At 32.4% G+C, this 27,366-nt stretch overlaps 1 protein-coding gene across 3 annotated transcripts in view; it reads right to left on the reverse strand.

Annotated features, from left to right (window-relative positions):
* Positions 1–27,366, reverse strand: part of Gpat4 (Glycerol-3-phosphate acyltransferase 4) — a 145,999-nt gene that overhangs the window by 66,843 nt on the left and 51,790 nt on the right. For all 3 annotated transcript variants that reach the window (XM_072531893.1, XM_072531894.1, XM_072531892.1), the window contains exons 2-3: positions 20,382–20,609; positions 1,128–1,373 (exon numbers count right to left, since the gene is read on the reverse strand). In XM_072531893.1, the coding sequence (XP_072387994.1) occupies positions 1,128–1,373; positions 20,382–20,609 (474 nt within the window). The remainder of the gene's footprint in view (positions 1–1,127; positions 1,374–20,381; positions 20,610–27,366) is intronic.

Genomic DNA, 27,366 nt, shown 5'->3' on the forward strand with positions numbered 1-27,366 from the left:
TCAGAATAGTAACAGAAGTGAGCATACAAATTTTCAAATTAATCGGTATAAAAATATCATAATAAAATCAGTTTGAAAATTGTTACCGAGCCCTAAAATGCGCAGGCAAGTGGTACATTTGACCCCGTTTTATGGCTCTCTGTACCAACCCAGCTGTCTGCTCTTTTGGATTTAGAGTTTTTAGGGGCTTAATAATGAGCCATGAAAATGACGGACATATTACTTATCGTTAATTTTTCCCCAAAAAGTTGCAACTTCACCCCTGTCCGCCACCCCTTATGTATCCACTCTCGCGTCCGCCCTTTGGGATTTCGTCTAGTTATACCAAGATCTTACTCTGGGCAAATTTTCAGCCATATTATCGATCGTTATTTTTCCGAAAAAAATTATAACTTCATTCCTGTATAGCCAGCCCCTGTACCACGAGGGGCGTCCGCCTGTAAGGCAAAGTCTTAACCCAGTTACAATGAATATATTCCAATAGAGAAATGTCATATTACTGATCAGTTCAAAATTTCGGCTCTATCTCTCCGACTATTAGGCAAGCTCCTCTTTCCTTTAAAGGAGACAGATAGTTGAACGATATTTTATACAATGTCTATCACCGGGTATGGATTTATTTTTGTCCAAGTTTTATATTGGTCCACTATTTCAAATGCAGTTCAAACAGACATATATTAAATTGTATGTTCCGTTTTAATTTCGTTCAATCTGTATAGCAATGATTTTTTTCGTTCGAATTACCAAGTGATTCGAAATAAAGAGATTTTGTAGGGAGCGCGTGATAACTTTGAATTATAGAGAAGTTCGAATTATCACAAGTTTGAACTAACGCGAGCCGACTGTATAATAATGTACAATACGAATAGCGATTTTGATACGAAAATTTTCATTTCTGTTTAGACCTTATTTTCGGAAACAGGATTTTTTCCTTCTGATAACAACTACTGTAATAGTTTGAATCAATTATGAATGCGTGTTCTTTCTCCATAATACCACCTATATCTACACGCACATCTCCTTCCATTTATCACAGTCAACTTTAAAACAAATAATATTAATCAGTATTTTATAACAGAAACAATAAAAAATATCAGTGAATATATTTTAAGTTTCATCGCACTTACCCCAAAGCAGCAAATTATCAGCCTTAAAGGAAATAAGAAGAAATATCTTATGAAGAATCCACCTAGCCAAAGGAATGTAAGTTTCCATGATATGAATTCATAACCACGATTTGTGCGTATTAACAAATTCCAATTTTTCAATTCTTCGGCTTCGAATCTCGAAGTGACTTGATCCTCAATTATTGCTTCTACTCCAGCCTTAACATACTCGAATACGTTAGAAAGCACAAAATCCTTGTATTTTTCCTGAAAAATAAAAGTGAAAAAATAAAGATCTTAACTTTATCTGATTTAGACTATAACAAATTGTTTTATAATAATTTAACATCGGAGGGTATGATTGCGTAGCTGTTTTTTATAATGGTACATTATATTCGGGGTAAGACATAAACTGTTTTAATTGCCTTGGCTACCGTTAGCCGCTAAAGGAATTGGAAGGACTTAAGCAAAATTAAAATGCGTAGACATACTTGTATTTTATTTTAAACATTTCTGCCTTATTCACTGACAAGTAGCAAACAATTAAAATTAAATATTATTGGATTCTTAAGATGGCAGCACTAACATATCCGATTTATAATCAAATTTACTACTTTCTCTTATGGTATTGTAACAATACAACAACCAATGTACAATAATGGAGACCTATATCAGGGTGCTAATTGTTCAACAATAAAATCAGTCGAGTAACTATAAAACGACATTTGAGACGACAAGGGTTTCGGCTAGTTCTGTCTCAGGTGTACTTACTCGATCGCTGATACGGGAAAGTAAAAAGACGTTGGATTCTGATCAGTACTCAGAGACCTGGGGTAGAAGCTCTTCTTCTTCTTGTGCCCTGCTAGATTATCGTGTGTTGGCTATCAAATTGGCTATACTAATTTTGTTGACGGCAGCTCGGAAAAGGAATGCAGAGGCTCTGTTAAACCATTCTCCCAGGTTTTTAAGACATAGAAGCTCTTACCAGTTCAATACTCCAGATTGAATTTAGTTCTCTATCGGTTGTTCATGGCGTTTTATATTTTTGCCGGTGTTCCATCTCCAGCGCGCATCGATAGTAGTGGTAGGTTGTTGGTGGGAGTACGGGTACACAGAGAGAGGGTCAGTTGTTATCAAGCGATAACGGCGACATTGTTACAATCATTTGTACATAAATTCTTTATTATCTAGGAAACAAAATATTTTCGTATTTTTTCTGTTCTGAGGTATTCGGAAACCAAATTTTTGTGTATATTTTGATAATAAAGCAAATTTTTTACCAATAAGATTTACACTATACGTTTGTAATATAAATACGTTTTGTTTTTCGGTTACAACTAAAGTGTTGTAACCGAAAATAAATCGATCTAATTATGTCTAGTTATTAAATAATGTTATAAATCGGGAACATAATTACAATAATAAAATATGTATTAAAATAAGGGCAGCTACTATAAAAAGTTGAACAATCTAGGTAATTATTAGGTTATTTTACTGATTTTTTTCATACCAAAAATACACGCTCTATTGCCGGTTGTTTCGTAATATCTAAGAACAAAATAGTTTTGCATAAAAGTTTTATTTTTATGTATTTTTTAGGTGGGAGGGATTGATAAGGTTAGGTTTCTGAACCGCTGAGGTGAACTATACTGTGATGCCGTCTACTAATAAAGAAAAATGATAAAACAGCGATGATTATACGTCAAATACTTATAAAATGAAAGTAAAAGAAATAACATCGTTGTAACAGGGCTAAAAATATTTAAAACTATTGTATGGCATTGACAGTTAATAAATAAAATGTTGGAAACTTACTTACTAGTTGTTTACTCTGTTTTTACTGTTTACTGTTGTACTTTTTTATTTATTTATTTTTTTATTTTTTTGAAGTTATACTTCTATACGCGCGGTCGACGTTGGAAATTTGCACGGGAGTGAATCGGTGAAATCATTACATATGTAAGACATGAGTAAGAGAGAGACGGAAGATATATTTTCTCCCTCTTTCTCTATCGGGAATAAAAATGTTCCTTTTGTATATATATTTAATATTATATACATTATATATATATATATATATATATATATATATATATATATATATATACGAGGCATGTTTTTTAAGTAAGTACCGTTTTGCGATTCCGCCGCCGCAGCGCTACTGTCGGCGTTCCGCGCATGAGCTCTGGTTACCTACATCTCTTGTCTACGCACTGACGCCATTACAGTCTGATTCTTCATTGTATACTTGTTTACTCCAGTGTTTAAGATGCCTCCAACAATCGTGAGTCACGCTGATTGTGAAATACGGGCTGTTATACGATTTCTTAGTGCTAAAGGCGTAAAACCGATCGATATTCATCGTGAGATCGTTGAAGTTTACGGACAAAACATTATGAGTGATGGAATGGTAAGGAAATGGGTGAGAGCATTTAAAGATGGCCGCACAAATGTGCATGATGAAGAACGGAGTGGGCGTCCTTCGGTCGTTAATGAAAATTTGGTGCAGAAAGTGGACGAAAAAGTGAGAGAAAACAGACGCTTTACAATTTCATCATTGTCCGACTGCTTTCCTCAGTATTCTCGTAGTGTTTTGTATCGCATGGTCGCACAAAATGTTGACGGATTTGCACAAAACCCAACGTTTAGGCAGTGCATTGACTTTCCTTGAGCGGTACCATAGTGAAGGTGAAGATTTTTTAGACCAAAATGTTACTGGTGACGAAACGTGGGTGGCCTACGTCACAACAGAATCGAAACAACAATCCATGGAATGGCGCCATTCATCATCACCCAAAAGAGTGAAGTTTAAGCAAACAATTTCTGCCCGGAAAATCATGTGCACAGTTTTTTGGGACAGAAAAGGAGTATTGCTAGTGGAGTTTCTGCCTCGTAATGAGACAATCAATGCAGCGTCTTATTGTGAGACATTGAAAAATCTGCGTCGTGCAATCCAGAACAAAAGACGTGGCAAGTTGAGTAAGGGTATCATTTTGCTGCATGACAATGCCCGTCCACATGTGGCTAATCAGACCAAAGATCTCATCAAATCATTTAAATGGGAAACTCTAGATCATCCTCCATACAGCCCTGATCTGGCGCCCAGCGACTACCATTTGTTCCAGCACTTGAAGAAACACCTGGGCGGTCAGTGTCTTCAAGACGATAACGAAGTCAAAACATTTGTGATGCAGTGGTTAACAAGTCAGGCGGCAGAATTTTATCAGGAGGGTATTCAAAAACTGGTGCCACGTTATGACAAGTGCCTCAATATTCACGAAAATTATGTAGAAAAGTAGATTAAGGTACAGGCTTTCATGTAAAAATAAAATTATTGCCATATCTTTGCACGTCTTTTTTTAATTCCAAAACGGTACTTACTGAAAAAACACGCCTCGTATATATATATATATATATATATATATATATATATATATATATATATATATATATATATATTATATATAATATAATATATATTAATATTATTATTTATGTGATATATTTTGTATTATTTATTAAATGTTCATAATTATTTTAGGCTTTTGTATTTCAAAATAATAATTACAATAAATCACTGTATGACCGAGAACTGTCAATTTTGAAATACGTTAGTGTCATGTCTAATTGGCAAATTTCTTACGTGCTTGGTTTATACGCTGGTATATGTGAGTTCGAATCCCAATATGAATTTCCTTTTTTATTTTTGAAATATTTAAAAACCCCACGTCTGTCTTATTAAATATAAGTAATATACGCAAAAATGCTAAATTTTAAAATAAAATGAATATTTACAACCTAATCCGAGTTGCTGGTCTTTTATTTTTATCTTCCACAAACATTTTTTGAAGTTATACTTCGATACGCGCGTTCGACGTTGGAAATTTGTGTGTATTCGTATATATTGAGTAAATCGGCAAAATCATTACATATGTAAGATATAGGTAAGAGAGAGATAAAAGATATATTATCTCTCTCTTTCTCTCTCGAGAACAAAAATTTTGCTTTTGTAAACATATTTAATATTTATTAATATTTTTTTTTTATTAATATTATTCATCATCACTGGCTCGACAACCCTTTTTGGGTCTTGGCCTGCTCCAGGATTCTTCTCCATTCTGATCTGTTTCGTGCTTTTTTTCTCCAGTTTTTCATTATTAAGGTTGTTATATCATTTTCTATTTGTTCTAAGTATCTTAGCTTCTGTCTTCCTCTTGTTCTTTTTCCTACTGGAAAAAGAACAAGATGAATATCTGTTTGAATATTTTTTTTGGTATTTCGCCTTCTTCCATTCTTTCTACATGTCCTATCCAACGCAGCCGTCCTATTTTAATGAATGTTATAATATCCGGATCCTGGTATATTTTGTATAGTTCATAATTGTATCTTCTTCGCCTCTATATTCCGTTTTCTTTTGTGCCTTTATATATGTGTCGCAAGATTTTTCTTTCGAAGGTGGCTAACAACGTTTTCTCTCTTTTAGTGAGTGTAAAGGTTTCTGAGCCGTATGTGAGTACCGGCCTTATTAGGGTTTTATATATTTTGCATTTTGTTTTTCTTGTGACGTTATCTGATCTTAGTTGCCTAATTAAGCCATGGTAACATTTATTTGTAATAAATATTCACCTCTTCACTTCCTCCGTAACGTTATTATTAGACGTGACTAGGGATCCCAAGTATATAAAGTTTTTTATCCCCTCAATGTTGTATTCTCCTATTGTTATATTTTGTGGCTGCCTTATTTCTGCGTTTTTACTTACCTGCATATATTTTGTTTTGGTGTGATTGATTTTAAGACCACTATTTTGTGCAGCCCGTTCTATTTGGTTGTATGCCTCTATCATTTCTCTTCTTGATCTTGCGATTATGTCAACATCATCTGCAAAAGCTAGTATTTGCACGCTTTTATTAATGATTGTTCCTCGTGTATTGACTGTTGTGTCCCTCAGTATTTTCTCGAGTACAATTTTCTATTCTCGCTTTATATTGTCATATGCGCTTTCAAAGTCTATGAAGTGATGATGTGTGTCGATGTTATATTCACTTGTTTTTTCGAGGATCTGTTGCAGAACAAATATCTGGTCTATTGTTGACTTCTGTCGACAGAAGCCACTTTGGTATTTGCCAACTATTTTTTCAGCGTGTGGTCTAAGTCTTTCATAAATGACGTTGGACATTATTTTGTATGCTGCATTCAGCAGCGTGATTCCACGGTAGTTTCCACATTTTAACTGATTTCCTTTTTTATGTAATGGTACAATAATACCGCTATTCCACTCCGCTGGTAGCTGTTTATTCGACCATATCTTTGTTATCAATTCAATTCATGTATTGTTTTTTGTAGTGCGTCTCCTCCTTCCTTCAGTAACTCCGATGCTATTTGATCCGATCCCGGTGCTTTATTGTTCTTTAATTTGTCTACTGCTGCTCTAATCTCGGCTATTGTTGGTGGAGTCTTTTCTCTGTTGTCTACTTGGTCTAATGGTATGTCAGGATTCGTCTCTCTCCGATCTCCTTCAAACTTTTCCGTAAAATGTTCTGTCCATCTACTTAGTAACTCTTGCTGTTCTGTCAATATATTACCTTCCTTATCTCTACACATCGTTGGTCTCGGTTTGAAGTCTTTTCTGCTTTTGTTTAGTCTCTGATAAAATTTTCTTGTCTCTGTTGATTTACTTAGTTCTTGTAGTTCTTGAAGTTCTTTGTTCATATATTCTCTCTTTTTTCTTCGGTGAGTTTTCTTTTCTTCTTTGCGTAGTCGTTTATATTCTTCCTCTTCTTGTCGGGTTCTGTGCCCCTGTTGCATCAGTAAATATGCTCTGTTTTTTTTTTGTCTGTTATGATCTGACATTTTTCGTCAAACCAGTCATTCGTTCTTGTTCTTCTTTCTCTACCTTCTATGCCTAGTACTTCTTTAGCTGCCTCTTTTATGATGTCTCTGCATTCTTCCCACTCCTTATTTAGGTTTTCATGTGTTATTCTGTTTTCTAGTTTGTTGTTTATCTTTTCTGTATACTCTTTATTTTTGTTTGTTTCTTTGAGTCCTTCTACCTTGTATCTTTCATGTCTAGAGCCTCTTTCCTTTTTTACGTTTGAAATTCTAGCCCTTACCCTACTTTCGACCAGGTAGTGATCAGAATCCGCATTTACCCCTCTTCTGGTGCGGACGTTTATTATATTCGATTGGTGTCTCGGGTCTACAATGACATGATCTATCATATTTACTATAAGTCCATCCGGGGATTTCCAGGTACCTTTGTGTATATCTTTGCAAGCGAAGTACGATCATTTTTTGGGCATAACTGATATGCGGACTCTAATTCGTCATAAAACTCTTCTTTAATTTCCTCTTCTTTTTCTTCTGTCGGGGCATGCGCATTAATTAGACTGTAGTTAAAGAAACGACCTTTAACTCTTAAAATGCACATTCTTGGACTAATGGCTCTGAAATCTCTTATAGTATGCTTTACTCTCTTGTTTACTATGAATCCTGTACCCAAGACGTGATCTTTAGGATCGCAGCTGTAGAAAATCGTATGGCTTCTTTTTTCCATTACATTGTTTCCAACCCACCTCATTTCTCGTATGGCAGTTATATCTATTTTGTATCTGTCTAGTTCATTTAGGAGATTTTGGAGAGCTCTTAATCTATATAAGGTTCGAATATTCCATGTCGCAACCCTCAAATCGTGTTCCTTTTTCTCGCACAGTCGTCGTCGTTTGATCAGTCCGGCTTTTCTTCCTTGAACGTTCATAACTCATAGTTTTTCTAGGAGAAGGTAGTTAACCTTCAGTCCAACCCCCTATTCGTTGGAGGACCAAGACTCCCTTCTTCGTCAGCCCTGACCCCACCTTCCACTGGGGGTTGGTTACCCAATCTCCACTGGGGTTGCTCAGGTTACCGGCGTGTACCGCCTTGGAGGTGAAGATATTAATTGAGTAGGATAGGCTTAGTGAAGCCAACAGGATACGGCATCATGTATTGCGCCTCACTACCCCCTTTACACACCATTAATATTATTATCATGGTAAATTAAACATATGCGTAAGTTATGTATATTGCCATTTTTAAATACTTATGAATATTGCATTTTAATTTGTATTGTATTATAATATTGAATTATGTGGCAGTGTATTGTATTGTATTTTTATATTAATAACAAAATTAACAATGAATTTTACTGCAGAGTATGTGTAAAAAAATGTTTTTGCATTCAACTCCTTTTATACATATATGAAAATAAAAATATATATTTTTATTAAAAAATTGATTCAATCCTTCCTTTACTTACTATACTCCTATTACAGGTCAAATGTTTATATACAGCAAACGATGCACCATATACCTGTATACCTAATTATTTTTCTCTTTCTGCTCTCTCTTACCTATAGCATTATATATGTAATGATTGTGCAGATTGACTCCCATATACATTTGTAACGAAGAACGCGTGTATAGAAGTATAATTTCTACCGGCAGTCCCACTGGACTGCCACACCCGTTTTTTTTTATTACTGGCGATGGCGATAATTCTGGCTATGATGACTTTGTTGGTTGCTATACGAAATAGCTGTGTTGAGGTCTTTCTATACTATGCTCTCAGGTTAGCAAGCCAGGATATTCTTCTTCGTCCTGGGGCCCTTTTTCCTTCAATTTTACCTTGCAACATGCATTGAAGTAGCTCGTATCTGCCTTGATTTCTCATTATATGTCCCAAGTACTGCAGCTTACGGCCCTTCACGATGTTGACCAAATCCGTGGTTGTGTTCATCCTCCGCAGTACTTCTTCATTGGTGACTTTGTCCATGGTATCTTCAGTCTTTATTACTACGCTAGACATAAACCCGATTCGACACCTCGGAGGTTTAGATCTTCTTAGAAACTTTTCTTTATTTAATTTTTTTTCATTTATTTTAATCTCCATTTGTTTTTTATTCTTTATTAATTTTTTTTTTATTTTTTATTGTTTTTGGTTCGTCGGAGCTTTCATTTTAAGCAATTAATATGACTGTATAAAATTTTATATACATCTACATTCTTTGACTCTAAAATATGTGTTAGATTAGAAGGTAATTGAACATTAACTTGAATAAATTGGTATAAAAATTAGCTAGCTCTCCACATATACATTCATCATTATTTGCCAGTACATACTACTTTTCTTTAGGAGACTAGGGTCATACAACGATTGCTTTTTAATCGACAAATAGTTGTGATAACGCCTCTGTTGGAAAGTTGCTTAAACCACGTCTTGACGGGAAGTGTAGGTTTGATGTTTTTATAATAGCTGCCTTTGTATGAATTGTTGTAGTGTTCCTGTACGTTTGAGAGACCTGATTACAGATATTAAATCTCCCATGTGTTGATAGTTATCTGCCATATAAGTTGATAGGTTGGTAGAGCTGATTCTTTCATTGTTGCTTTTTTAGCCAGATCATCTACTATTTCGTTGTTTTTTATACCAATGTGTGCTTTTATCCAACACAATATGATATTTTTGCCCGATTCCAAAGCTTCACTGTTCAGTACTATGATCTCATTGATGATATAATGTTCTACAAAATTATGTATATATTTCAGTTTATGTCAATGCTTTGGCAGTCTGTAAATATAACAAAGTTTAGTTCTTTTTTATTCACACATATTTTGTAAGTTTCTTTGTCTGCTATGAGTCCAGCTGTGAAAGTTATTAATTGTCAGGTAGTCTGTTGTTTATCTTTTGGGGTAGAGTATAGCATATCCAACTTTTCCGTCCATTTTTGAACCATTTGTATATAATTTTTGATAACTCCCCCAATGATGTTGTACATACTGAAGGTAGGAAATATTACTTAATTGGCAGTTCAATGGAGATAAATAATCTTCATAATTTAATTTTCGAGACGAGGTTTGTTCTAACGGGTTTCTGTCGTCAATGTAATTGGAAGCGTTGAGAAAACTTTCCACAACTAAAAGCAGTTTCTTTTTCCCAGTAATAATGAGTTAGGTTAGTGGTTAGTTGTACAATTTTATTTAATAACAGTTTATCTTTAACCGCCACTTTAACTATAAATTTCTCACTTAGGAATTCTCTGCGTAATGAAAGTGGAGGATTAAGCTCACATTCCATGACCAATATAGGTGTACTACAACGATAACCAGTGCTTAACCTAAGTGCTTCTTCTTTTATTCTTTCGACTTTGTGGAGTACAGATCTTGGTGCTGAGACACAAAATATAGATTCATAATCTAAGATCTTATCAAATTTCTGTATAGTAATATTGAGATATTTGGATCAGCTTCCTAGGTACTGACATTTTAAGTCCTGATGATATTCATTGCGTTTTCCGTTCGTAATAAAGACTGTTTTTTTAGAGGTATAGAAATGTAAGTTGGCAACACTTTTTTTACTGGTGGCCATTTTCACTGCTGTCAAGTGATTTAAGTTTAGTTTGGTTTGGCATTTTAGTATGAATAGACTGACGCCTGAGCAACGCTTCCAAATTGTGGAAATTTATTTTGAAAATCATGGTTCTGTTCGAAAAACGTATTGCGCACTACGTCCATTTTATGGTCAATATAATCGTTCATCAGAGCAATTAATTCGATTAAATATGGAACGTTTTCGCACTAAGTTTACTCTAAATGATACCGCGCATCCACTAAGACGTCGTACAGTGCGTATAAAAGAAGCTGTTGCTGATGTAGAGCGTAGCATAAAGGAAGAAACGAATCAGTCTATTCACCATCGTGCACAGCAGTTGGATACGTGTCCATCCACTTTGTGGAAGATTTTGCGGAAAGATCTTGGTTTGCGTGCTTACAAAATCCAACTCATGCAAGAATTGAAGCTACACGATCACCTAGCAAGGCGTAGATTCTGTGAATTGGTCCAAAACGAGATTTCCGTTTATCCTGATTTTCATAGGCGAATTTTGTTTAGCGATGAAGCTCACTTTTGGTTGAATGGACATGTCAACAAACAAAACTGCTATATTTGGAGTGAAGATAATCCACAAGTGTATGTTGAGGCACCATTATACCAGAAAAATCGACCGTTTGGTGTGCTTTGTGGGCTGGTGGAATCATTGGTCCGTAGTTCTTCAAAAACGATGGTGGTCAGAAATTACAATCAATGGTGACCGCTATAGAACCCTGATTACTGACTTTTTTATTCCTCATATGAACAACCATGATGTACAGGAGCTGTGGTTTCAACAAGACGGTGCAGCATGGCACACAGTTAGTGCCACAATTAATTTATTGAAAGAAACGTTTGGTAACCGCATAGTTTCATGATTTAACACCGCCAGACTATTTTCTATGAGACATGAGAAGTCGCTAGTCTATGTGGAGAAGCCTCACACGATTGACCACTTGGATAATAACATTCGCCGCGTTATTGCCGATATACGACCACAAATTTTGGAAAAAGTAATCGAAAATTGGTCATATGCCAGAAATCATATTTAAATTATAATGTCAAAAGATTATCATGTGTTAAATAAAGTTAATTTCATGTCAATTTAAAAAATCGTCTTTGTTTGATTCCAATAAAGTTCTACAGGGTGTTTCAAGAAAAGGTAACCCCGTCTCTAGGGTAGGTAAAAAACTGAAAAATAATTGGGGTTTGCTTAGTAAAAAATTTTTGTAACGCCATCCGTTTTCCAGATACAGGTCGTTGAAGAAAAAAAAAATTTACACATTTTTTACGATTTTTCCGAAACTACTGGCAACATTGTAATGAAATTTTATACGAATTTGTTTTGGAAGCTGATACATCCCACGAATTTGTTTTTATATCTGATTCTCATAGAGGGCGCTAGTTACACGAATCGTACTAAGTATTAGTCAATATAACTTTTTTAAGAGTATAATTATTAATCAAAATTTTAAGTAAACTTAAACATCATTCAATTTTACACGAAAAAGGTACTCTTGGTAAAACTCGATACTGTGTACCGTTTTCGGAATATTTTGATTTGAAAATTATGAAGTAATAATTGATGCTGGTATAAAATAGTTAGTAATTAAACAAAACTCACAAGAAGAAAATTAAATTAATGACTAAGAACATAAAATAAAATTCAATTACAGTAAGTGTTCAAAATGCCCTCCGTTTTCGCGAATACACAAGTCTGTTCTTTTTTCTAAAGATTCCATTAACCTTCTAAACGGTAGGAGATCAGTTATGATGTCATTAAATTGACGTTGAATTCTTTCTTCCAATTCTTTGCGTGAATTTACCTCTGTAGCATAGACTTTTTCCTTAATATACGACCAAACTGCGTAGTCCAAAGGGTTAAAATCGCATGACCGAGGCCAATGAATCGGAGCTTCTGCACCTCTACCAATCCATTGATTCGGAAAATTATTACTCACCCATTTACGACACCTTCTATCTAAGTGTGGTGGAGCTCCATCGTGCATAAAAAATAAAGATCTTCGCTCGTTTAGCGTTAAATCGTCTAATATCTCGAATAAGGAATTGTTTAAAAAATCAAGATACATATCACCATTTAAATTTCCAGCTAGAATATGATAACCTATTAATTTGTTACCTAAAGTTGCTGCCCAAACATTAACTTTAAATGAGTGTTGGTAATGTGATACCCTTTTGACTCGTGTATTCTCATCACACCAGTAGTGTGCATTATGGGAGTTAAACATACCTTGTCGCGTAAAGGTGGCCTCGTCCGAAAAAAGAATGCATTTTAAAAAATTTGGATTGTGGGCTGTCCTTTGTTGCAATCTTTCACAAAAATCCACTCTAACCGGTAGATCATCTGGCAAGAGCTCTTGGACTTGTCTGTAATGATAAGGATGTAATTGCTGTTCTTTCAGTATCCGCCAAGTACTTGAAGAAGAAGTATTTGTTTGTCTTGCTATATTCCTTACGCTAACTGTTTGATCTTGATCAAGTAAATTTAAAATATTATTTTCTTTATTAATTGTTCTTGGTCTACCAGAATTTATTTTATTTGGTCTCACATTCCCAGTTTCTCGACAACGTCGTTCAACGGCTCTAAATGTTTTTTTACTTGGTAAGTTTCTTCTAGGAAACTTTTCTGCATAACGTGTCACCGCTGCATTAGAACATCCTAAACATTCGCCTAAGGTTAATAATATGTCAGTGTATTCAACATTTGAGTACATTTTGCTTTGATTTTACAAATAACAAGGTTTCAAAACTCTAATTATTGTTGATTTATCGTCATAACAATCAATAAATGGCAGATTTCCATGGCACACTTGGAAAAAATAGAGGTATACCTATTAGAACTCTATCATTACTACCAGCATCAATTATTACTTCATAATTTTCAAATCAAAATATTCCGAAAACGGTACACAATATCGAGTTTTACCAAGAGTACCTTTTTCGTGTAAAATTGAATGATGTTTAAGTTTACTTAAAATTTTGATTAATAATTATACTTTTAAAAAAGTTATATTGACTAATACTTAGTACGATCCGTGTAACTAGCGCCCTCTATGAGAATCAGATATAAAAACAAATTCGTGGGATGTATCAGCTTCCAAAACAAATTCGTATAAAATTTCATTACAATGTTGCCAGTATTTTCGGAAAAATCGTAAAAAATGTGTAAATTTTTTTTTCTTCAACGCCCTGTATCTTGAAAACGGATGGCGTTACAAAAATTTTTTTTCAGTTTTTTACTTACCCTAGAGACGGGGTTACCTTTTTTGAACCACCCTGTATACATTTAAAAACAACACTAATTATGTAATTTTTGTGTTCTTTCCAATTTAATTTGGAGTCTATGAATATGTCAAGAAATTTTATTGAATTTTTATAGTTTTTAAATTTTAATGAAGTTAGCCATTGGGCAAATAAAGTAATGATATATATTCTAGGAACTTTCCTCTGCTCGTTTTATCTGTAGCTGTCATGCATCCCATATCACAGTATTTTTCGTTTGTTAGCCCATAAATTATTAATTATATGAAAATTCAATACTATTGGCTACTGCATAAACATTAGACGTCGTTAGTAGCTAACCCATTGTTAATATACATTGTGTAAAAGCCAAATGGAATAAATTTATTATTTAGGTTACTGTACATATTTATAAAAAATCCCGAAACACGTCAAATTTAAATTATAACTTGACATTATTTAACGTGAAAATGCAACCCCTACCTTCAACCCCCTTAGAATGACAGGTACAACCCCCAATTTTTAAAATAGGAAGTATAGGCTTGTGATATATCGTTTGAAAGGTCTTTTCATTCTCCATTCAAAAATGTTGTCGCTTTCAAGTTTATTAAGATTAATTAAGATAAAATAAATTAAAATCATGTGGTTACCGAAATTCGCTACAATACAATCAAAATTAAAATGTAATGCAAAACGTAATAAAATGTAGAACACGAAAAAGAACTATGAATGTTAATGAAGTAGATGTTCAAAATGTTCACCGCGAAAGTCTTGGCAACATCCTAATCTCAAATAAAACTGTCTTCTAACAATATTTAACATAACAGGCGTGATCGACCTAATCGCAAGCGTTATTCGTTCTTTTAAGTCATTTAAATCAGAAGGTTTAGTTTTGTACACATGGCTCTTCACATATCCCCATAAAAAGAAATCTAATAATGTAAGATCAGGTGATCGCGATGGCCATTCAATCGATCCTCGCCTCCCTATCCATCGATTGGGAAATATTGTATCGAGGTACTGCCGGACATTAAGTTGGTAATGTGGTGGTGCTCCATCCTGCTGAAACCATATCGTATTCTCTGGAACTTGAGGGTTTCCTGGATCAGGATATAAATTTGCCAACGTTGGAATGACATCATTTTGAAGTAGTGCCAAATAATTGTTGCCATTCAAGTTGCCCTCAATGAAAAAGGGACCAATGATATTGTTTCCTACAATCCCTGCCCAAACATTAACCTTTTGAGGGTATTGAGTGTGTTCTTCTCTCATTCAGTGAGGATTTTCCGTGGCCCAGTAGCGGAAATTTTGCCGATTAGCATGACCGTTATGTGAAAAAGTACACTCATCAGAAAACATAACGTCTTCTAATTGGATAATATTGTTATCCAACATGTCCATCATTTGCTCACAAAAAAAATTCTCCTATCAAAATCGTCATCCATGAGCTCCAGAGTAGGTCATCATCTTATAGGGATGCAATTTATTTTCTTTTAATATGTTTACTATCCATGTATGGCTAGCATTGAATGTAGTGGATGCCTGTCTACTCGATGTATGTGGATTTTCCTGAAACTCAAGCAACACATCTAATTTGAGTTCATCACTCAGTGCATTGGCAGCTGCTTTTTTTATCTGCCTTACATGACCAAACTCGCGAAACTGCTTCTCTATTTTACTTATTGTTCCTTGGGATACAGGCGGTAAATTAGGAAATTTCTCATGAAATAGGCGAGTTACTTCCTGTTGTGTTCGGGTGTTATCTCCGTAACCAATCATTTGTAAAACTGTTATTTTATGCATTTCCGTTAATCTAACCATTTTTCAGAATTGAATTGAACGAACTTTTTACTTAAATTAAAATAGTGACAACTTAAATAAAACAATTTACTAATGCGTGTTAAAATAACGTTGCCACGGAAATTCTTTAAAGTTTTTTAATGGTTACCATCTAAAAACCACATTGCTATGGTTTTTGTTCACTTTCTCATTATCAAGACCTAAACGGGAAATAAGTTTTGAGTATATTTTAGCGAATTTCGGTAACCACATGATTTTAATTTATTTTATCTTAATTAATCTTAATAAACTTCAAAGCGACAACATTTTTGAATGGACAATGAAAAGACCTTTCAAACGATATATCACAAGCCTATACTTCCTATTTTAAAAATTGGGGATTGTACCTGTCATTCTAAGGGGGTTGAAGGTAGGGGTTGCATTTTCACGTTAAAGAATGTCAAGTTATATTAAATTTGACGTGTTTCGGGATTTTTTTAGATACATTTTAACCTGTCTGAAATAACACTAGACTTGACTTAATGTATTAAATCAGATATTTACTAGACCAAGGAAATAATTTTTTTTTATGACACTGACCCGGCAAGGCAAAAGACTTCTTCACCAGTTGCTTTGAGTAGTAAGGACTTCTCTAGCATGAGCCTATATGTTTCCTGTAGTCGATTTTTTGGACTTAATTAGTTTTTAACAAATTATAAGGTCAAAAAACTATAAATTTTCACTTTTTTCGTCTACCAGCAAAAAGTGAAGGATTTGAAACAAATTTGAGAGTAATAAACTTAAAGTCATATAAACATTTTTAAAATGAACTTAGAATCTTTATATTACGCGCAATGCTGGTTAAAATATGATCAGAATTTCAAAGCGATCGGTCAAATAGTTTATTTTATTGGTTTATTCCAAATTAAATTTTTAAATAAAAGTCAAAAATGATTAAGTTACAGTAATTCCACGGATATGTTATGAAAGAATAAGGATTATTATATCAAAATTATTTAAAGGAAATGACGTAAAATGATTTTAAATATTGTAAAATCATTTTGCAAAAACATATAGGGCAAAATTCTTCGGCAGAATCCAGTAGGATCTGGTTATCCATATTAAAAGAGGAAATTAATAAAAGGAAAATACCCACTATTAGTAAGTCAGTAACACATCGAGGATACATCATTTGTTTTTGAAATAACAAATATCTAAAATCTGAATTTGGTGTTAATTGAGAGTAAACTAAATGTAACACCAAATACTTACCATATCGGGATAGTATTATGAGGTTTTTTTTCTGTTTTTTTCCTCAGAATTTACTATGGAATCACTAACAGGAGAATTTTACTGTCATCATGGCATGTAATTGTCTTTTTAAAGACGAATTACATGCTATGATTTTTTCTGACGGATATTCTCAAGTTAAAGTTGATTTCATGTAATCGATTGAACTATCTTACAATAAAGTCGTCCCAGGAACGCAACTCAGCAATATTGGCAATATCATTTTAAAGTCGGCTACTTTAAAATGTATAATAAATGTCTGAATTGTCAATATAAATGAGTCGGATAAAATTAAATTAGAATTTTTTATCAAGCAACAAAAAACCAATTTTGTTTAATTTATTAATGTTTGTATTTTGAGAACGATTTCCGAAGTGGAGATTGAAACGTCAATAAACTTATTTTAACCTTCAATTGTGGTTTGTTACCATTAAAATAGTAATTACCACAATAAAATAGCTTCAGAACAATTTCTCCGAAATGGATAATAGGCTTTCTTAGACTCCTTTGAAACTCCCTATCACAATTTTTTGTTTGTATTTAATATTCATACAAATGTTGAATGTTAAAATAGAACAGATGCAAGTGGTCATAAAGTTACGTAACTATAAAACTATATTTTTTATAAAACATTCTGTTAATCTTTTTGTTATAACAATGTCGTCGAAGATGTGAAGTTTATTATGTTTTCAGTATTTTAAATGTCAATTTGAGTGTACATGGTTCCAGCTCATTATTTGTTCTATTTTGGATTACACATGCTTCCATAAAAGTTAAAAGGTAATCTGACAATGTAGTTATTGTTACCTTGACCGTTTGATCGATTTACAAATAAATAAAAAGAAAAAGTAAATGACAGCATAATTTTAATTACCAATAAAAAACTAACATGCTTTTATTTAAAAACATTTAGATAATTCAATAAAATAATAATTATAGGTAGTCGAATAGTAGATATATAATTACTTTTTGGTAAGAGAACGATAAGATTGGAATTATGGGCATTCACTGATTCATTTCATTTCTTAGGTCCAGTGTAGGAGAAAATGGGAAAGGAAAAGTAACAGAAATTGGAAACGTATATCGGTATTTTGGCTTTAACTTGTTTTCTTTAACATATTAAATGCTTTCTGTTTCTCTTCTCTCTCACACATTGTTTTTGTTTTTTCCTGTTGTGCCTTGATTATCATCATAAATGTTTTAACATTCGTGTTTCTTGTTTGTCCTCAACTACAGTATCGTTTTGTTCACTATATGATCCTTCTTCCAAATTTACTTCTTCCTCTTTGTTACCTTCCTTCCTTTCCTGCATTTTACTTTGTTTTCTTGTTACCGACACTTTTCTTTGGCAAAATTTACCCAGCATCCACAAAAATGTCTTTTATAAAGAAACCAAAGCAAACCTTTTACTTTGATTCAAGTTTTCCCAAATTTTATGAAATATCTGTAAATATACTAAATCCTTTTAAATAAATCTGCAGAATTCTTGTAAATTCACCTGTATAACTTGTTTTAAAATATAGACAAAAAGAAGAATATCAAATTATATAACATATATGCTTCTACTCCTGTTTTATCTTACACTATTTTCTAGGTATTTCTTCCCAGCCCTCTACGTTGGGAGATAAGTTAATATGATAACTTAATTTTGAAATTCCATACACAAAATCAAATTAATTGTGATCTAATTAGCAAATTAAAACAAAAAAATTTATTTAATGAATTTTAATACGACAGATTAATAAATATATGTTTTTCTCATCTCAGGGTTCTTAATTGAGTTCAAAGACATTACCTTTTCTTTTAATAGTGCTTGAGAAAAAAGAGGATTAAAAGGAGATAAATAAAAGAAATTAATTGGTGCAATAAATTCAAAATATAATCACCAAATACCTTTGTAGATTTTCATACACTAATTAAATACCTTATAAATAAATGTTTCCCTAAATTACTCTGTTGCATATACAATTAACCACAAAATAATTCAAATTAAATATAGTTCAATCAATGTCTCGTTTCCACAATTTGCCTCTGTATTTTTTTAAAAGTATGTATTTACTTTAATTAGTTCCCTATCCAACAAACTCCTTCCTGGGTTCTGCGTATAAAAACAAAACTGTCGACAAACTCCTAACAATGTTTATTGCCCCTATTAGAAGGCCAAAATTCTCCTTAGCTATGCTTCGCTCCAAGAATAGTAAATTATTTTACTTACAAATATTGCAACTACAGCTTTCAACACTTTCTTCGCACTACTTTTCGCCACAACAATTTTTCTTTCACCGGTTTACAAAAACAAACTGTCGATACACAAAACAAACGATACTGTAATTAAGGACAAACACGAAACAGGAATGTTAGAAAAATTAATGATGATAATGAAAGCACAACAGGAAGAAGCAAAAACAATGATAAAACACAGCAGGAAACAATGATGAATATACAGGAATCAATGATAAAATTACAACAAGAAGATAGAGTGGAAAATAGAAAATGTATGCAAAAATAAGAGCAGAATTTTTTTAAAATAGAAAACAAATAGGAGAAATACGAATATGAAATGAAGAGATATCAACAACAAATACAAAAAGAAGTCGATAAAATAGCGGAAGAAACAGAAATGAAAATGGAGTCAGAGGAAGCAAATAGAAACTGCGGAAAAGAAGACACGCAAATAAATACAAGAAGGAATATAGAAGGTGGAATGGAAACTGGAGAGAGCTTTACAAGATAAGGTCGAAACAAAAAAGGAAATTAAAGAAATCCAGAAGGCAGTAGAAGAAATAGGAAAAAGAACTGTTGTCCGGGAAAATCGAGAAGTTATCATACAAACTTCGAGTGACATTAAGATCAAATTTGGCGGGGACGTAAGAAAACAACATCCAGTGACTTTCATTAGAACAATAAAAATAAATTTCAACACACTGGTAATTTTGAAGAGAAGTTATTTAACGGATGGAGCATCGCTAGGTTCGAAAGCAAAGAAAACACATTAGTCTCATGGATAGATTTTAAGGCGAAATTTTTGAAATATTTTTGGGGAAAAACAAAACAGAAGGAAATTAATAATGAATTACAAAATGGAAAGTTTGATGAAAGGAAAGGAATATCAGAAGAGAGGTACGCTCTACAAATTTATAACAATATACAACATCCAGAATACAATTATTCACAAGGACAATTGGTGGAGTTGATAGCGCGTCATTTTGATGAAACCATGGAAGATCATGTGACGTTACAAAACTATGATGATATAGACAGCCTATGCCAATTTTTACAGGTGCGGAAAGCACGTAGAAAAGAGAGAAAGGAGCGGAAAAGTCACGACATATGAATAAATATTATAATCACTCAAGATGGATCGCGAAACTAGCAAGAAAAAAACGTAAGACTATTGTGGTTAACAGTGTTCTCCTAAAAAGCACAAATATACGCAAACTACCAGAAGCATAAGTAAATCAAGAATAATTTATAAGATTTTATGGAAAGAATACAATTGCCGATATTATAGCAGTAACAAACAATTAATAATAATAATTCTTACCTCCTTAACGGCTTCTTCAGTCTTACTTGTAGGTGGTTCGGGTACAAATATTAATCCTTCGTCTCGGCTTATCACATTATTTCCTCCATTCACCAGACCGTTGGCTAAATGAGGCTCCTCTGCGTTTTTTTCAGATTGTGTAATTTCTTCACTGTATCCTTCATCTATGTCTTCTGGCACCTCTTTATTCCTATGATTTAACGATGATTCTATATCCTTTCGACCGTACTGAAAATTAAAAAAAACTTGTTTATATGAAAAGCTCTCTTGGATGAATACTACAAAACATTAGCAAATATTTTACGCGACGGTCTACATCGATATTACCAGAACAAACAATAAAGGAACACGAAAACCATGCACGGGACCAGGCAGAAATAATCCTGACAAGTTAAAAAAGCAATCAAAACACCAAAGAACAAAAAAATCAGAAGTTCACGAAGGAATGCCTAAAGAATACCTGATTAAAAGTGGATAGGAGAAATTAATCTATATGATAGATGTATAGATGATAGATCACTCGAAGGCGATTTGGAGATAAGTAGACGAGTCAATGAGAAAATCCTGAAGACAATACAGATTGGTAAGGTAAAAAGCGCTGGGGAGACAAACAGTGAAAATTGTCGAAATCATTAATAGTAGGACTTCTCATTGGTATTCCAACAAGATACAAGAAGAATTCCAAACCAAAAGACTTCGGCGACCTAGGTAGCTCAGCTTTATGTGTTGCCTAGGTTGCTGCTTCGAAAGCCCTTGCAAACCACAAAGTCGTAATCTGCCTAGTACAGCTTCTCTGCAGTTGGTCGTTCGGAGTCAACGTTAAACTATAGATCCCGTATATCTATGTCCCTTAATAATACACAACATGTATACAGTACGTTCAGATTTAAATTAGATATACACAGTATAAATGGCAACACTTGTAGCATTTTAAATTACCTTGGATATGTTAAAATACCGAAAAAGTATTTTCAATCTTTTTGCATCGCTGTAGTTGATAATACAAATAAACATTTTAAAGTTTGTTTATATATCACAGATGAGTATTTCCTCGGTATTCTTTTGATCGACATCTTTAGGCGCATCTCGACGCTTTATTCGACAGGATAATGCAGTTGATACTAAACGGAAAGATCGACGGAAAAAGAGGAATTGGTAGGAAGAAATACTCATGGCTCCGAAACCTTCGTCAATGGACTGGCTTATCAGTAGATGAATTATTACATGCCGCGCAAGATCGAGGACGATATCGGCAAATCGTCATGGAAGCGACCCACGCCTAAAACTTGGCCACGGTATTCAAAGAAAAAGAGGATGGACTATTTGATCAATTAAAGACTGAAGAAGCCGCTATTTTTTATTGTTCTGAAGCTATTTTCTTGTGGCATTTTAAATTAATTACTATTTAAATGGGAATAAGCCACAATTAAAGGTTAAAATACGTTTATTGACGTTTCAATTTCCACTTCGGAAATCGTTCTCAAAATACAAACATTATTAAATCACTAATGTTTGTATATTGAGAACGATTTCCGAAGTGGAAATTGAAACGTCAATAAACGTATTTTAACCTTTAATTGTGGCTTATTCCCATTTAAATAGTAATTAAGCTAGTTTTTATGTGTGTAACTTCGTATATCTTTTAAGTTTCTTTATTTATTTCCAGTCCTTTTAAAAAGATAAGGACAGGGAAAAAAATAAAAAGAAACATATGAGCAAGAAAATAGAAATTTTAATGAGTTTATTAACAAAAACTTTTTAGAAGATGTACGTTCGTTCGTTTCGTTGAGAACAATTATTAGACTTAGATGAAAAGAGTTTTATACATTATAAATTAAATGCGTACCAATGCAAAAAGTCATCGACAATTTAAAAATTTCGTTGAGGAATATACTTAATAAGGACGAAGAACTTCGAAATGGCATTCATTTCTTATGCATTGTTAGATGGACATCTAGCTACAACGTATTAAATCGATTTGTATATTTGTTTGATCCCATAACTGTATTTCTGAATAACTTATTCAGAATTTAACGATGACGATTGGTCACAAGAGTTAATGTTTTTTACTGATCTCATGAAACATTTACAACCACTGAATTAAAAATTGCAAAGGAAATATATATATATACATATATATATATATATATATATATATATATATATATATATATATATATATATATATATATATATATATTTCAGCCACTACGATTTATATATGAGTTTTTGGTTTGACTTCACTTGTTTGTTTGTTTTTTTCTAGCCGATGAATGGGGGAAATTTGGTGTTATTATCCACCTTTCCTTTCATTTATTGGTTCCTTACAAGCAGGTTGTCACCCAAACTCATCTTATCATTTAAATAAACCGCTCTATTATTAGGGTTGATATTTCACCTTGCTGTTCTGTCATAATTAATGACCTCAAGGTTTTACTGTCTTTTAACGTTGGTGGCGTGGTTGTCTTAATAAAACACCATTTTACCGGCAGCATTCAAGAAGCCAGGAGTGGTAATTTCATTATACATTAAATTATTCAATTTCAATATTAATTAACATAATAATGCTACCTAAAGTTAAAATCAAATCATACCTATTGCTGTATTGTTGGAAGTGCATCTATGATTTTCTTAGTTCTTCATTCTCTTTTTCAATGTTTTTTTACTTATACATTTTTATATAAAAAACAAAACCACATGTTCTTTTTGCTGTGCTTAGTTTGAACAAATTGTTAACTTATTTAGTTCATTTTATTGTTTATACATCGTAATCGTATAATGCCCATTTACTTAAGTGTCTTTACAACTTTAATATCACTGACTGCTACATATCTTTTTAAGATAACACATGTAACAACTTTTCCATGCTTGTGTGGTTTTTTCATATTGTTCTTTTTAGATGAACTGATGATGCTTTCTGATTAAGAAAACGAAACGTCTTCAATAAATAGATGAAGTAGCCATCAACTTTGTCTTTTTTCTCCACCTTTTGACCGAAAAAAACTCTTCTGAGTGATCCTTAGTATATATTATATATGTATATATAATATATATATATATATATATATATGTGTGTGTGTATTTATATATGTATATATATATATATATATATATATATATATATATATGTATTTATATATGTATATATATATGTATATATATATATATATATATATATATATATATATATTTATATATGTATATATATATATATATATATATATATATATATATATATATATATATATATATATATATATATATATATATAGTCATTTGAAATTAACGATGCGGAATTTTTAATGAGTATTTCATAGTAGATACAAAAATTTAGATAACAACTTTTACATCAAAATCACGTTATAACTAATACATATGTAATTAATTTAACCGATTGACCTTGATATTTTTAAAATATTGCATTCTATTTTTAAAGGCTTAAAGTGGCTATTAACATTTGTAAAACATATCAATTAATAGAAATGATAAACATTTGCTTACATTTGCATGATACTTCTAATGATCTGTATAAAATGTTAACTCTTTATATTTTACTCAAGATATTTTCAGTTAATATTTTCAGAATACCACCATTAAAATATAATACACCTATATAGGCGCTATTCCATATACAGGGATGAGTGCCTTAAGAACCGGCAAAATAACGCAAAAGATAGAAAACATAATACGTTGTGAAATAAAAAGAGATGAAAGTAGTAGAGGTGAGAAATTATCGATATTAACCTATAATTTACTTTACATTACATTAGAATTATCGAAAATTTCCCACCTTTAGACCTTAGCTTATGAGCTGGTTGACTTCAGTCATAATACGTATCACGTAATGTAAGTAAAAACAGTTTAAGTAGGAGTATTTTTTTATCCAAAATTAAAGTATTGATCAATAATAAACTATGATTTGAGACGTCGCATACACTCTTCTCAATGCAGAATTATCATAGCTTGTTATTTTGTATTAGTCAACACAGAATTAATTATCAAATTACTACTAATTAAACTGTTTACTTACATTTGCTTTATTGCCTTCAATCAGTTTTTATTTTATGCGAAATTTAAAAAATGTAAATATTTGACGTCATACTTGTAATATTATAACTGAAGTCAACTAGCTCATAAGCTAACGTCTAAATGTGGGAAACTATCGATAGTCCTAATGTAATTTAATGTAAATTAGAGGTTTCTATCGATAATTTCCCACCTCTACTACTTTCACCTCTTTTTATTTCACAACGTGTTATGTTTTCTATCTTTTGCGTTATTTTGCCGGTTCTTAAGGCACTCATCACTGTATATACGTACATACACACCATAGCTTTTTTATAATCATGAGTGCCCAAGATGTCTTATTTTAGTTTTTTTTTTTCATGCTTCCATACCCACTCTAGACGTAGATCACTATTCTCTTGTTTATCATTAGTGTACAACGATTCTAAACGACTATAATATAACAAGAAATTGAGGAGGGTGGCACATATTTGTAACGGAATCAGCTCCCCTTATATTTCAATAAGTAATATACGGTCATTTACAATGAACCAGCTGTAATAACAATCATATTCACGATGCGTTCTAGCAACTTAAAATTTGGTCAAAATTATCCGAATCCTTAATTTTTGACTGTGTATCAGTGGCGTCTCATCTTAAATGTATTGTTTACGTTGAAAATTGAATTTGCTAGGGAAGTTTTTTAAAATAATTTGTTTAGATAATTAATTGTCAAATAACAAATATACCCATTTTTATTAACAATTTTATTCTATAATCCTTTTACCCTATGACAGCCGATATGTAATTAAGATATGATCAGTGGGCCTCAAACAGTGGGGCGTTAATATTTAATTCCGAACAAATGTTTAAACACGTGTAGTCCAGTAATTAATACCAAAGCTATTGAGAGTATGCAGTCCAGTAGTTAGACCGAAGCTACTTTATCATTTAACTAAAACACACCACAAAGTCCGAATTGAATTCCCGAAACACTTTTTTGTGACTTCTTTCTAGCAAACGATTTGTCCTATTCACTGTCTGATATTTCACTATCAGAGTCGTCACTATCTGAATTGTCTATCCGAATAATTAGAGGCCGGACCTCATCTATAACTCGCTCGGTTTGAAAAGACTGAACGATAATGTCTTCCGTATGTCTAATACAATTTTGCCATTGTTCTGCCTTTATTTGTTCTAGCGATTATTTCCATAAACTAAGAACGCTAGCGCCATCTGTTGTTTTGGATGCATGTTTATCATAAAAATTGTTTGGCTATACTCCAAACTAACTCAATTGCATTATAGTGGCAATGGTAGGGCGGAAGTCGAAGAACTTCATATTTAATTTATTAAACTTCATATATTTAAGAGCCATTTGGTCAGTAACAAATTTCTTTTGAATTTATTTTGTGCTCTCCACACCTTTGAAGTAAATCCACTTTTAAAAATATGTAACTGTGATCAATTTTCTTTTCTATCAACCACAACTTTATTTCTTCTTTTGTCCAGCTGCTTGAAGAAAATCTCTCTTCTACTCTTGAGTGGTAGAATGCATTATCCAACACTATTATGGATAGTTTGTTAGAAGAACACTCAGATTGTGAAAGTGCTGACTCACTTAATGTGGTTTATTTGCCAATGGAATTAGATGAAGTTTCTGATGTAGAAGACATTGATGATAATATTATTTGTGAAGAATCAATAAAATCTGATATTGCAGGTACATATGAAATACAAGTAATTGGGAATTCTGACGATTTTGATTATGATATTCCTCTGAACCACAGATAAAACGTCCAAAGAAAAAACCAGGCAAAAATAGTAAATCCAAATTTGTCTCAACTTGGGTAACAACAGATGCCCTTCGTGCTCAGTAGTAATTCAACATCAGTCTGAATGATATTTAGACAATATTAAAGCCAAACATGGAGGCAAGTCATATATTGAAGTTTTTTCACTCTTTTTTGATAAAAAAGTAATTGAGAGCATTCTATATTTTACAAGTATTTATGCATCGCAAGATAACGTCACGATTTTGAAATGAATAACATAGATTTAAAAAAATTTGTTAGCATATGTATATTACCTGGTTCACACTCTGCTTCAAGTTGATATGCATTGGTCAAAGGATGAGGATAAAGAAGTGCACATTATAAGAGAAAGCATGAGCCGACATATATTTATATTTATAATTTATAATAGTGAAGAAACCCCTACATCAGTGTCAAACTTAGTACATGAACGTCAATCTAAATTTGGTTTACCAAATGAAACCAGATTCGACAATATTGACCACATTACAAACAGAGACGATAGTGTAAGAATGTAGGATGTGCAAAAGTAATACTATTTATTTATGTAAAACGTGTAGAATTCATCTACACACCGAATGTTTCGAAAATTTTCAACTTAAAATTTAATTTACGTTTGAGATACAATATATCCCTTTATTAAAAATTGTACCGTTTTCCTTGAAAATGAGAAAAAAAATCTTTTTGGTTGTAAATTAGTCTTTATTATGTAATTTATATATTTTTAATCCAATTAAATAAATTAATTTTCCAATTGCTCTTTGTATATTGAGCGGCCGTTAATGGGTGAATACTATATAAAGAAAAAAAATCATTTTGATTGTAAATTAGTCTTAATTTATATGTTTTTAATCCAATCTCATAAATTAATTCTCAAATTCCTCTTTGTATATTGAGCGGCAGTTAATGGGTAAATACTATATAAAGAATAAACGTCCATCAAATTTACTTTAGGTACCTCAAAACTATTTTAGAGTTAATAATAAAGTCTATTTAATAAACATATTCCCAAAAAAATAGACCATACTACGCCTGTGCACATATAGAATGTGGAACGAATAAACTAAAATATCATATTTCTCTCATTCCCATTCTTTCTAAGAACGTAAATATATATATAGACCAGCGAAATATTGATAAGTTTACCGATGTTTCAAACTATTCAA

The sequence above is a fragment of the Diabrotica undecimpunctata genome, chromosome 5, assembly GCF_040954645.1.
Source record: "Diabrotica undecimpunctata isolate CICGRU chromosome 5, icDiaUnde3, whole genome shotgun sequence".
Lineage (NCBI taxonomy): Eukaryota > Metazoa > Arthropoda > Insecta > Coleoptera > Chrysomelidae > Diabrotica > Diabrotica undecimpunctata.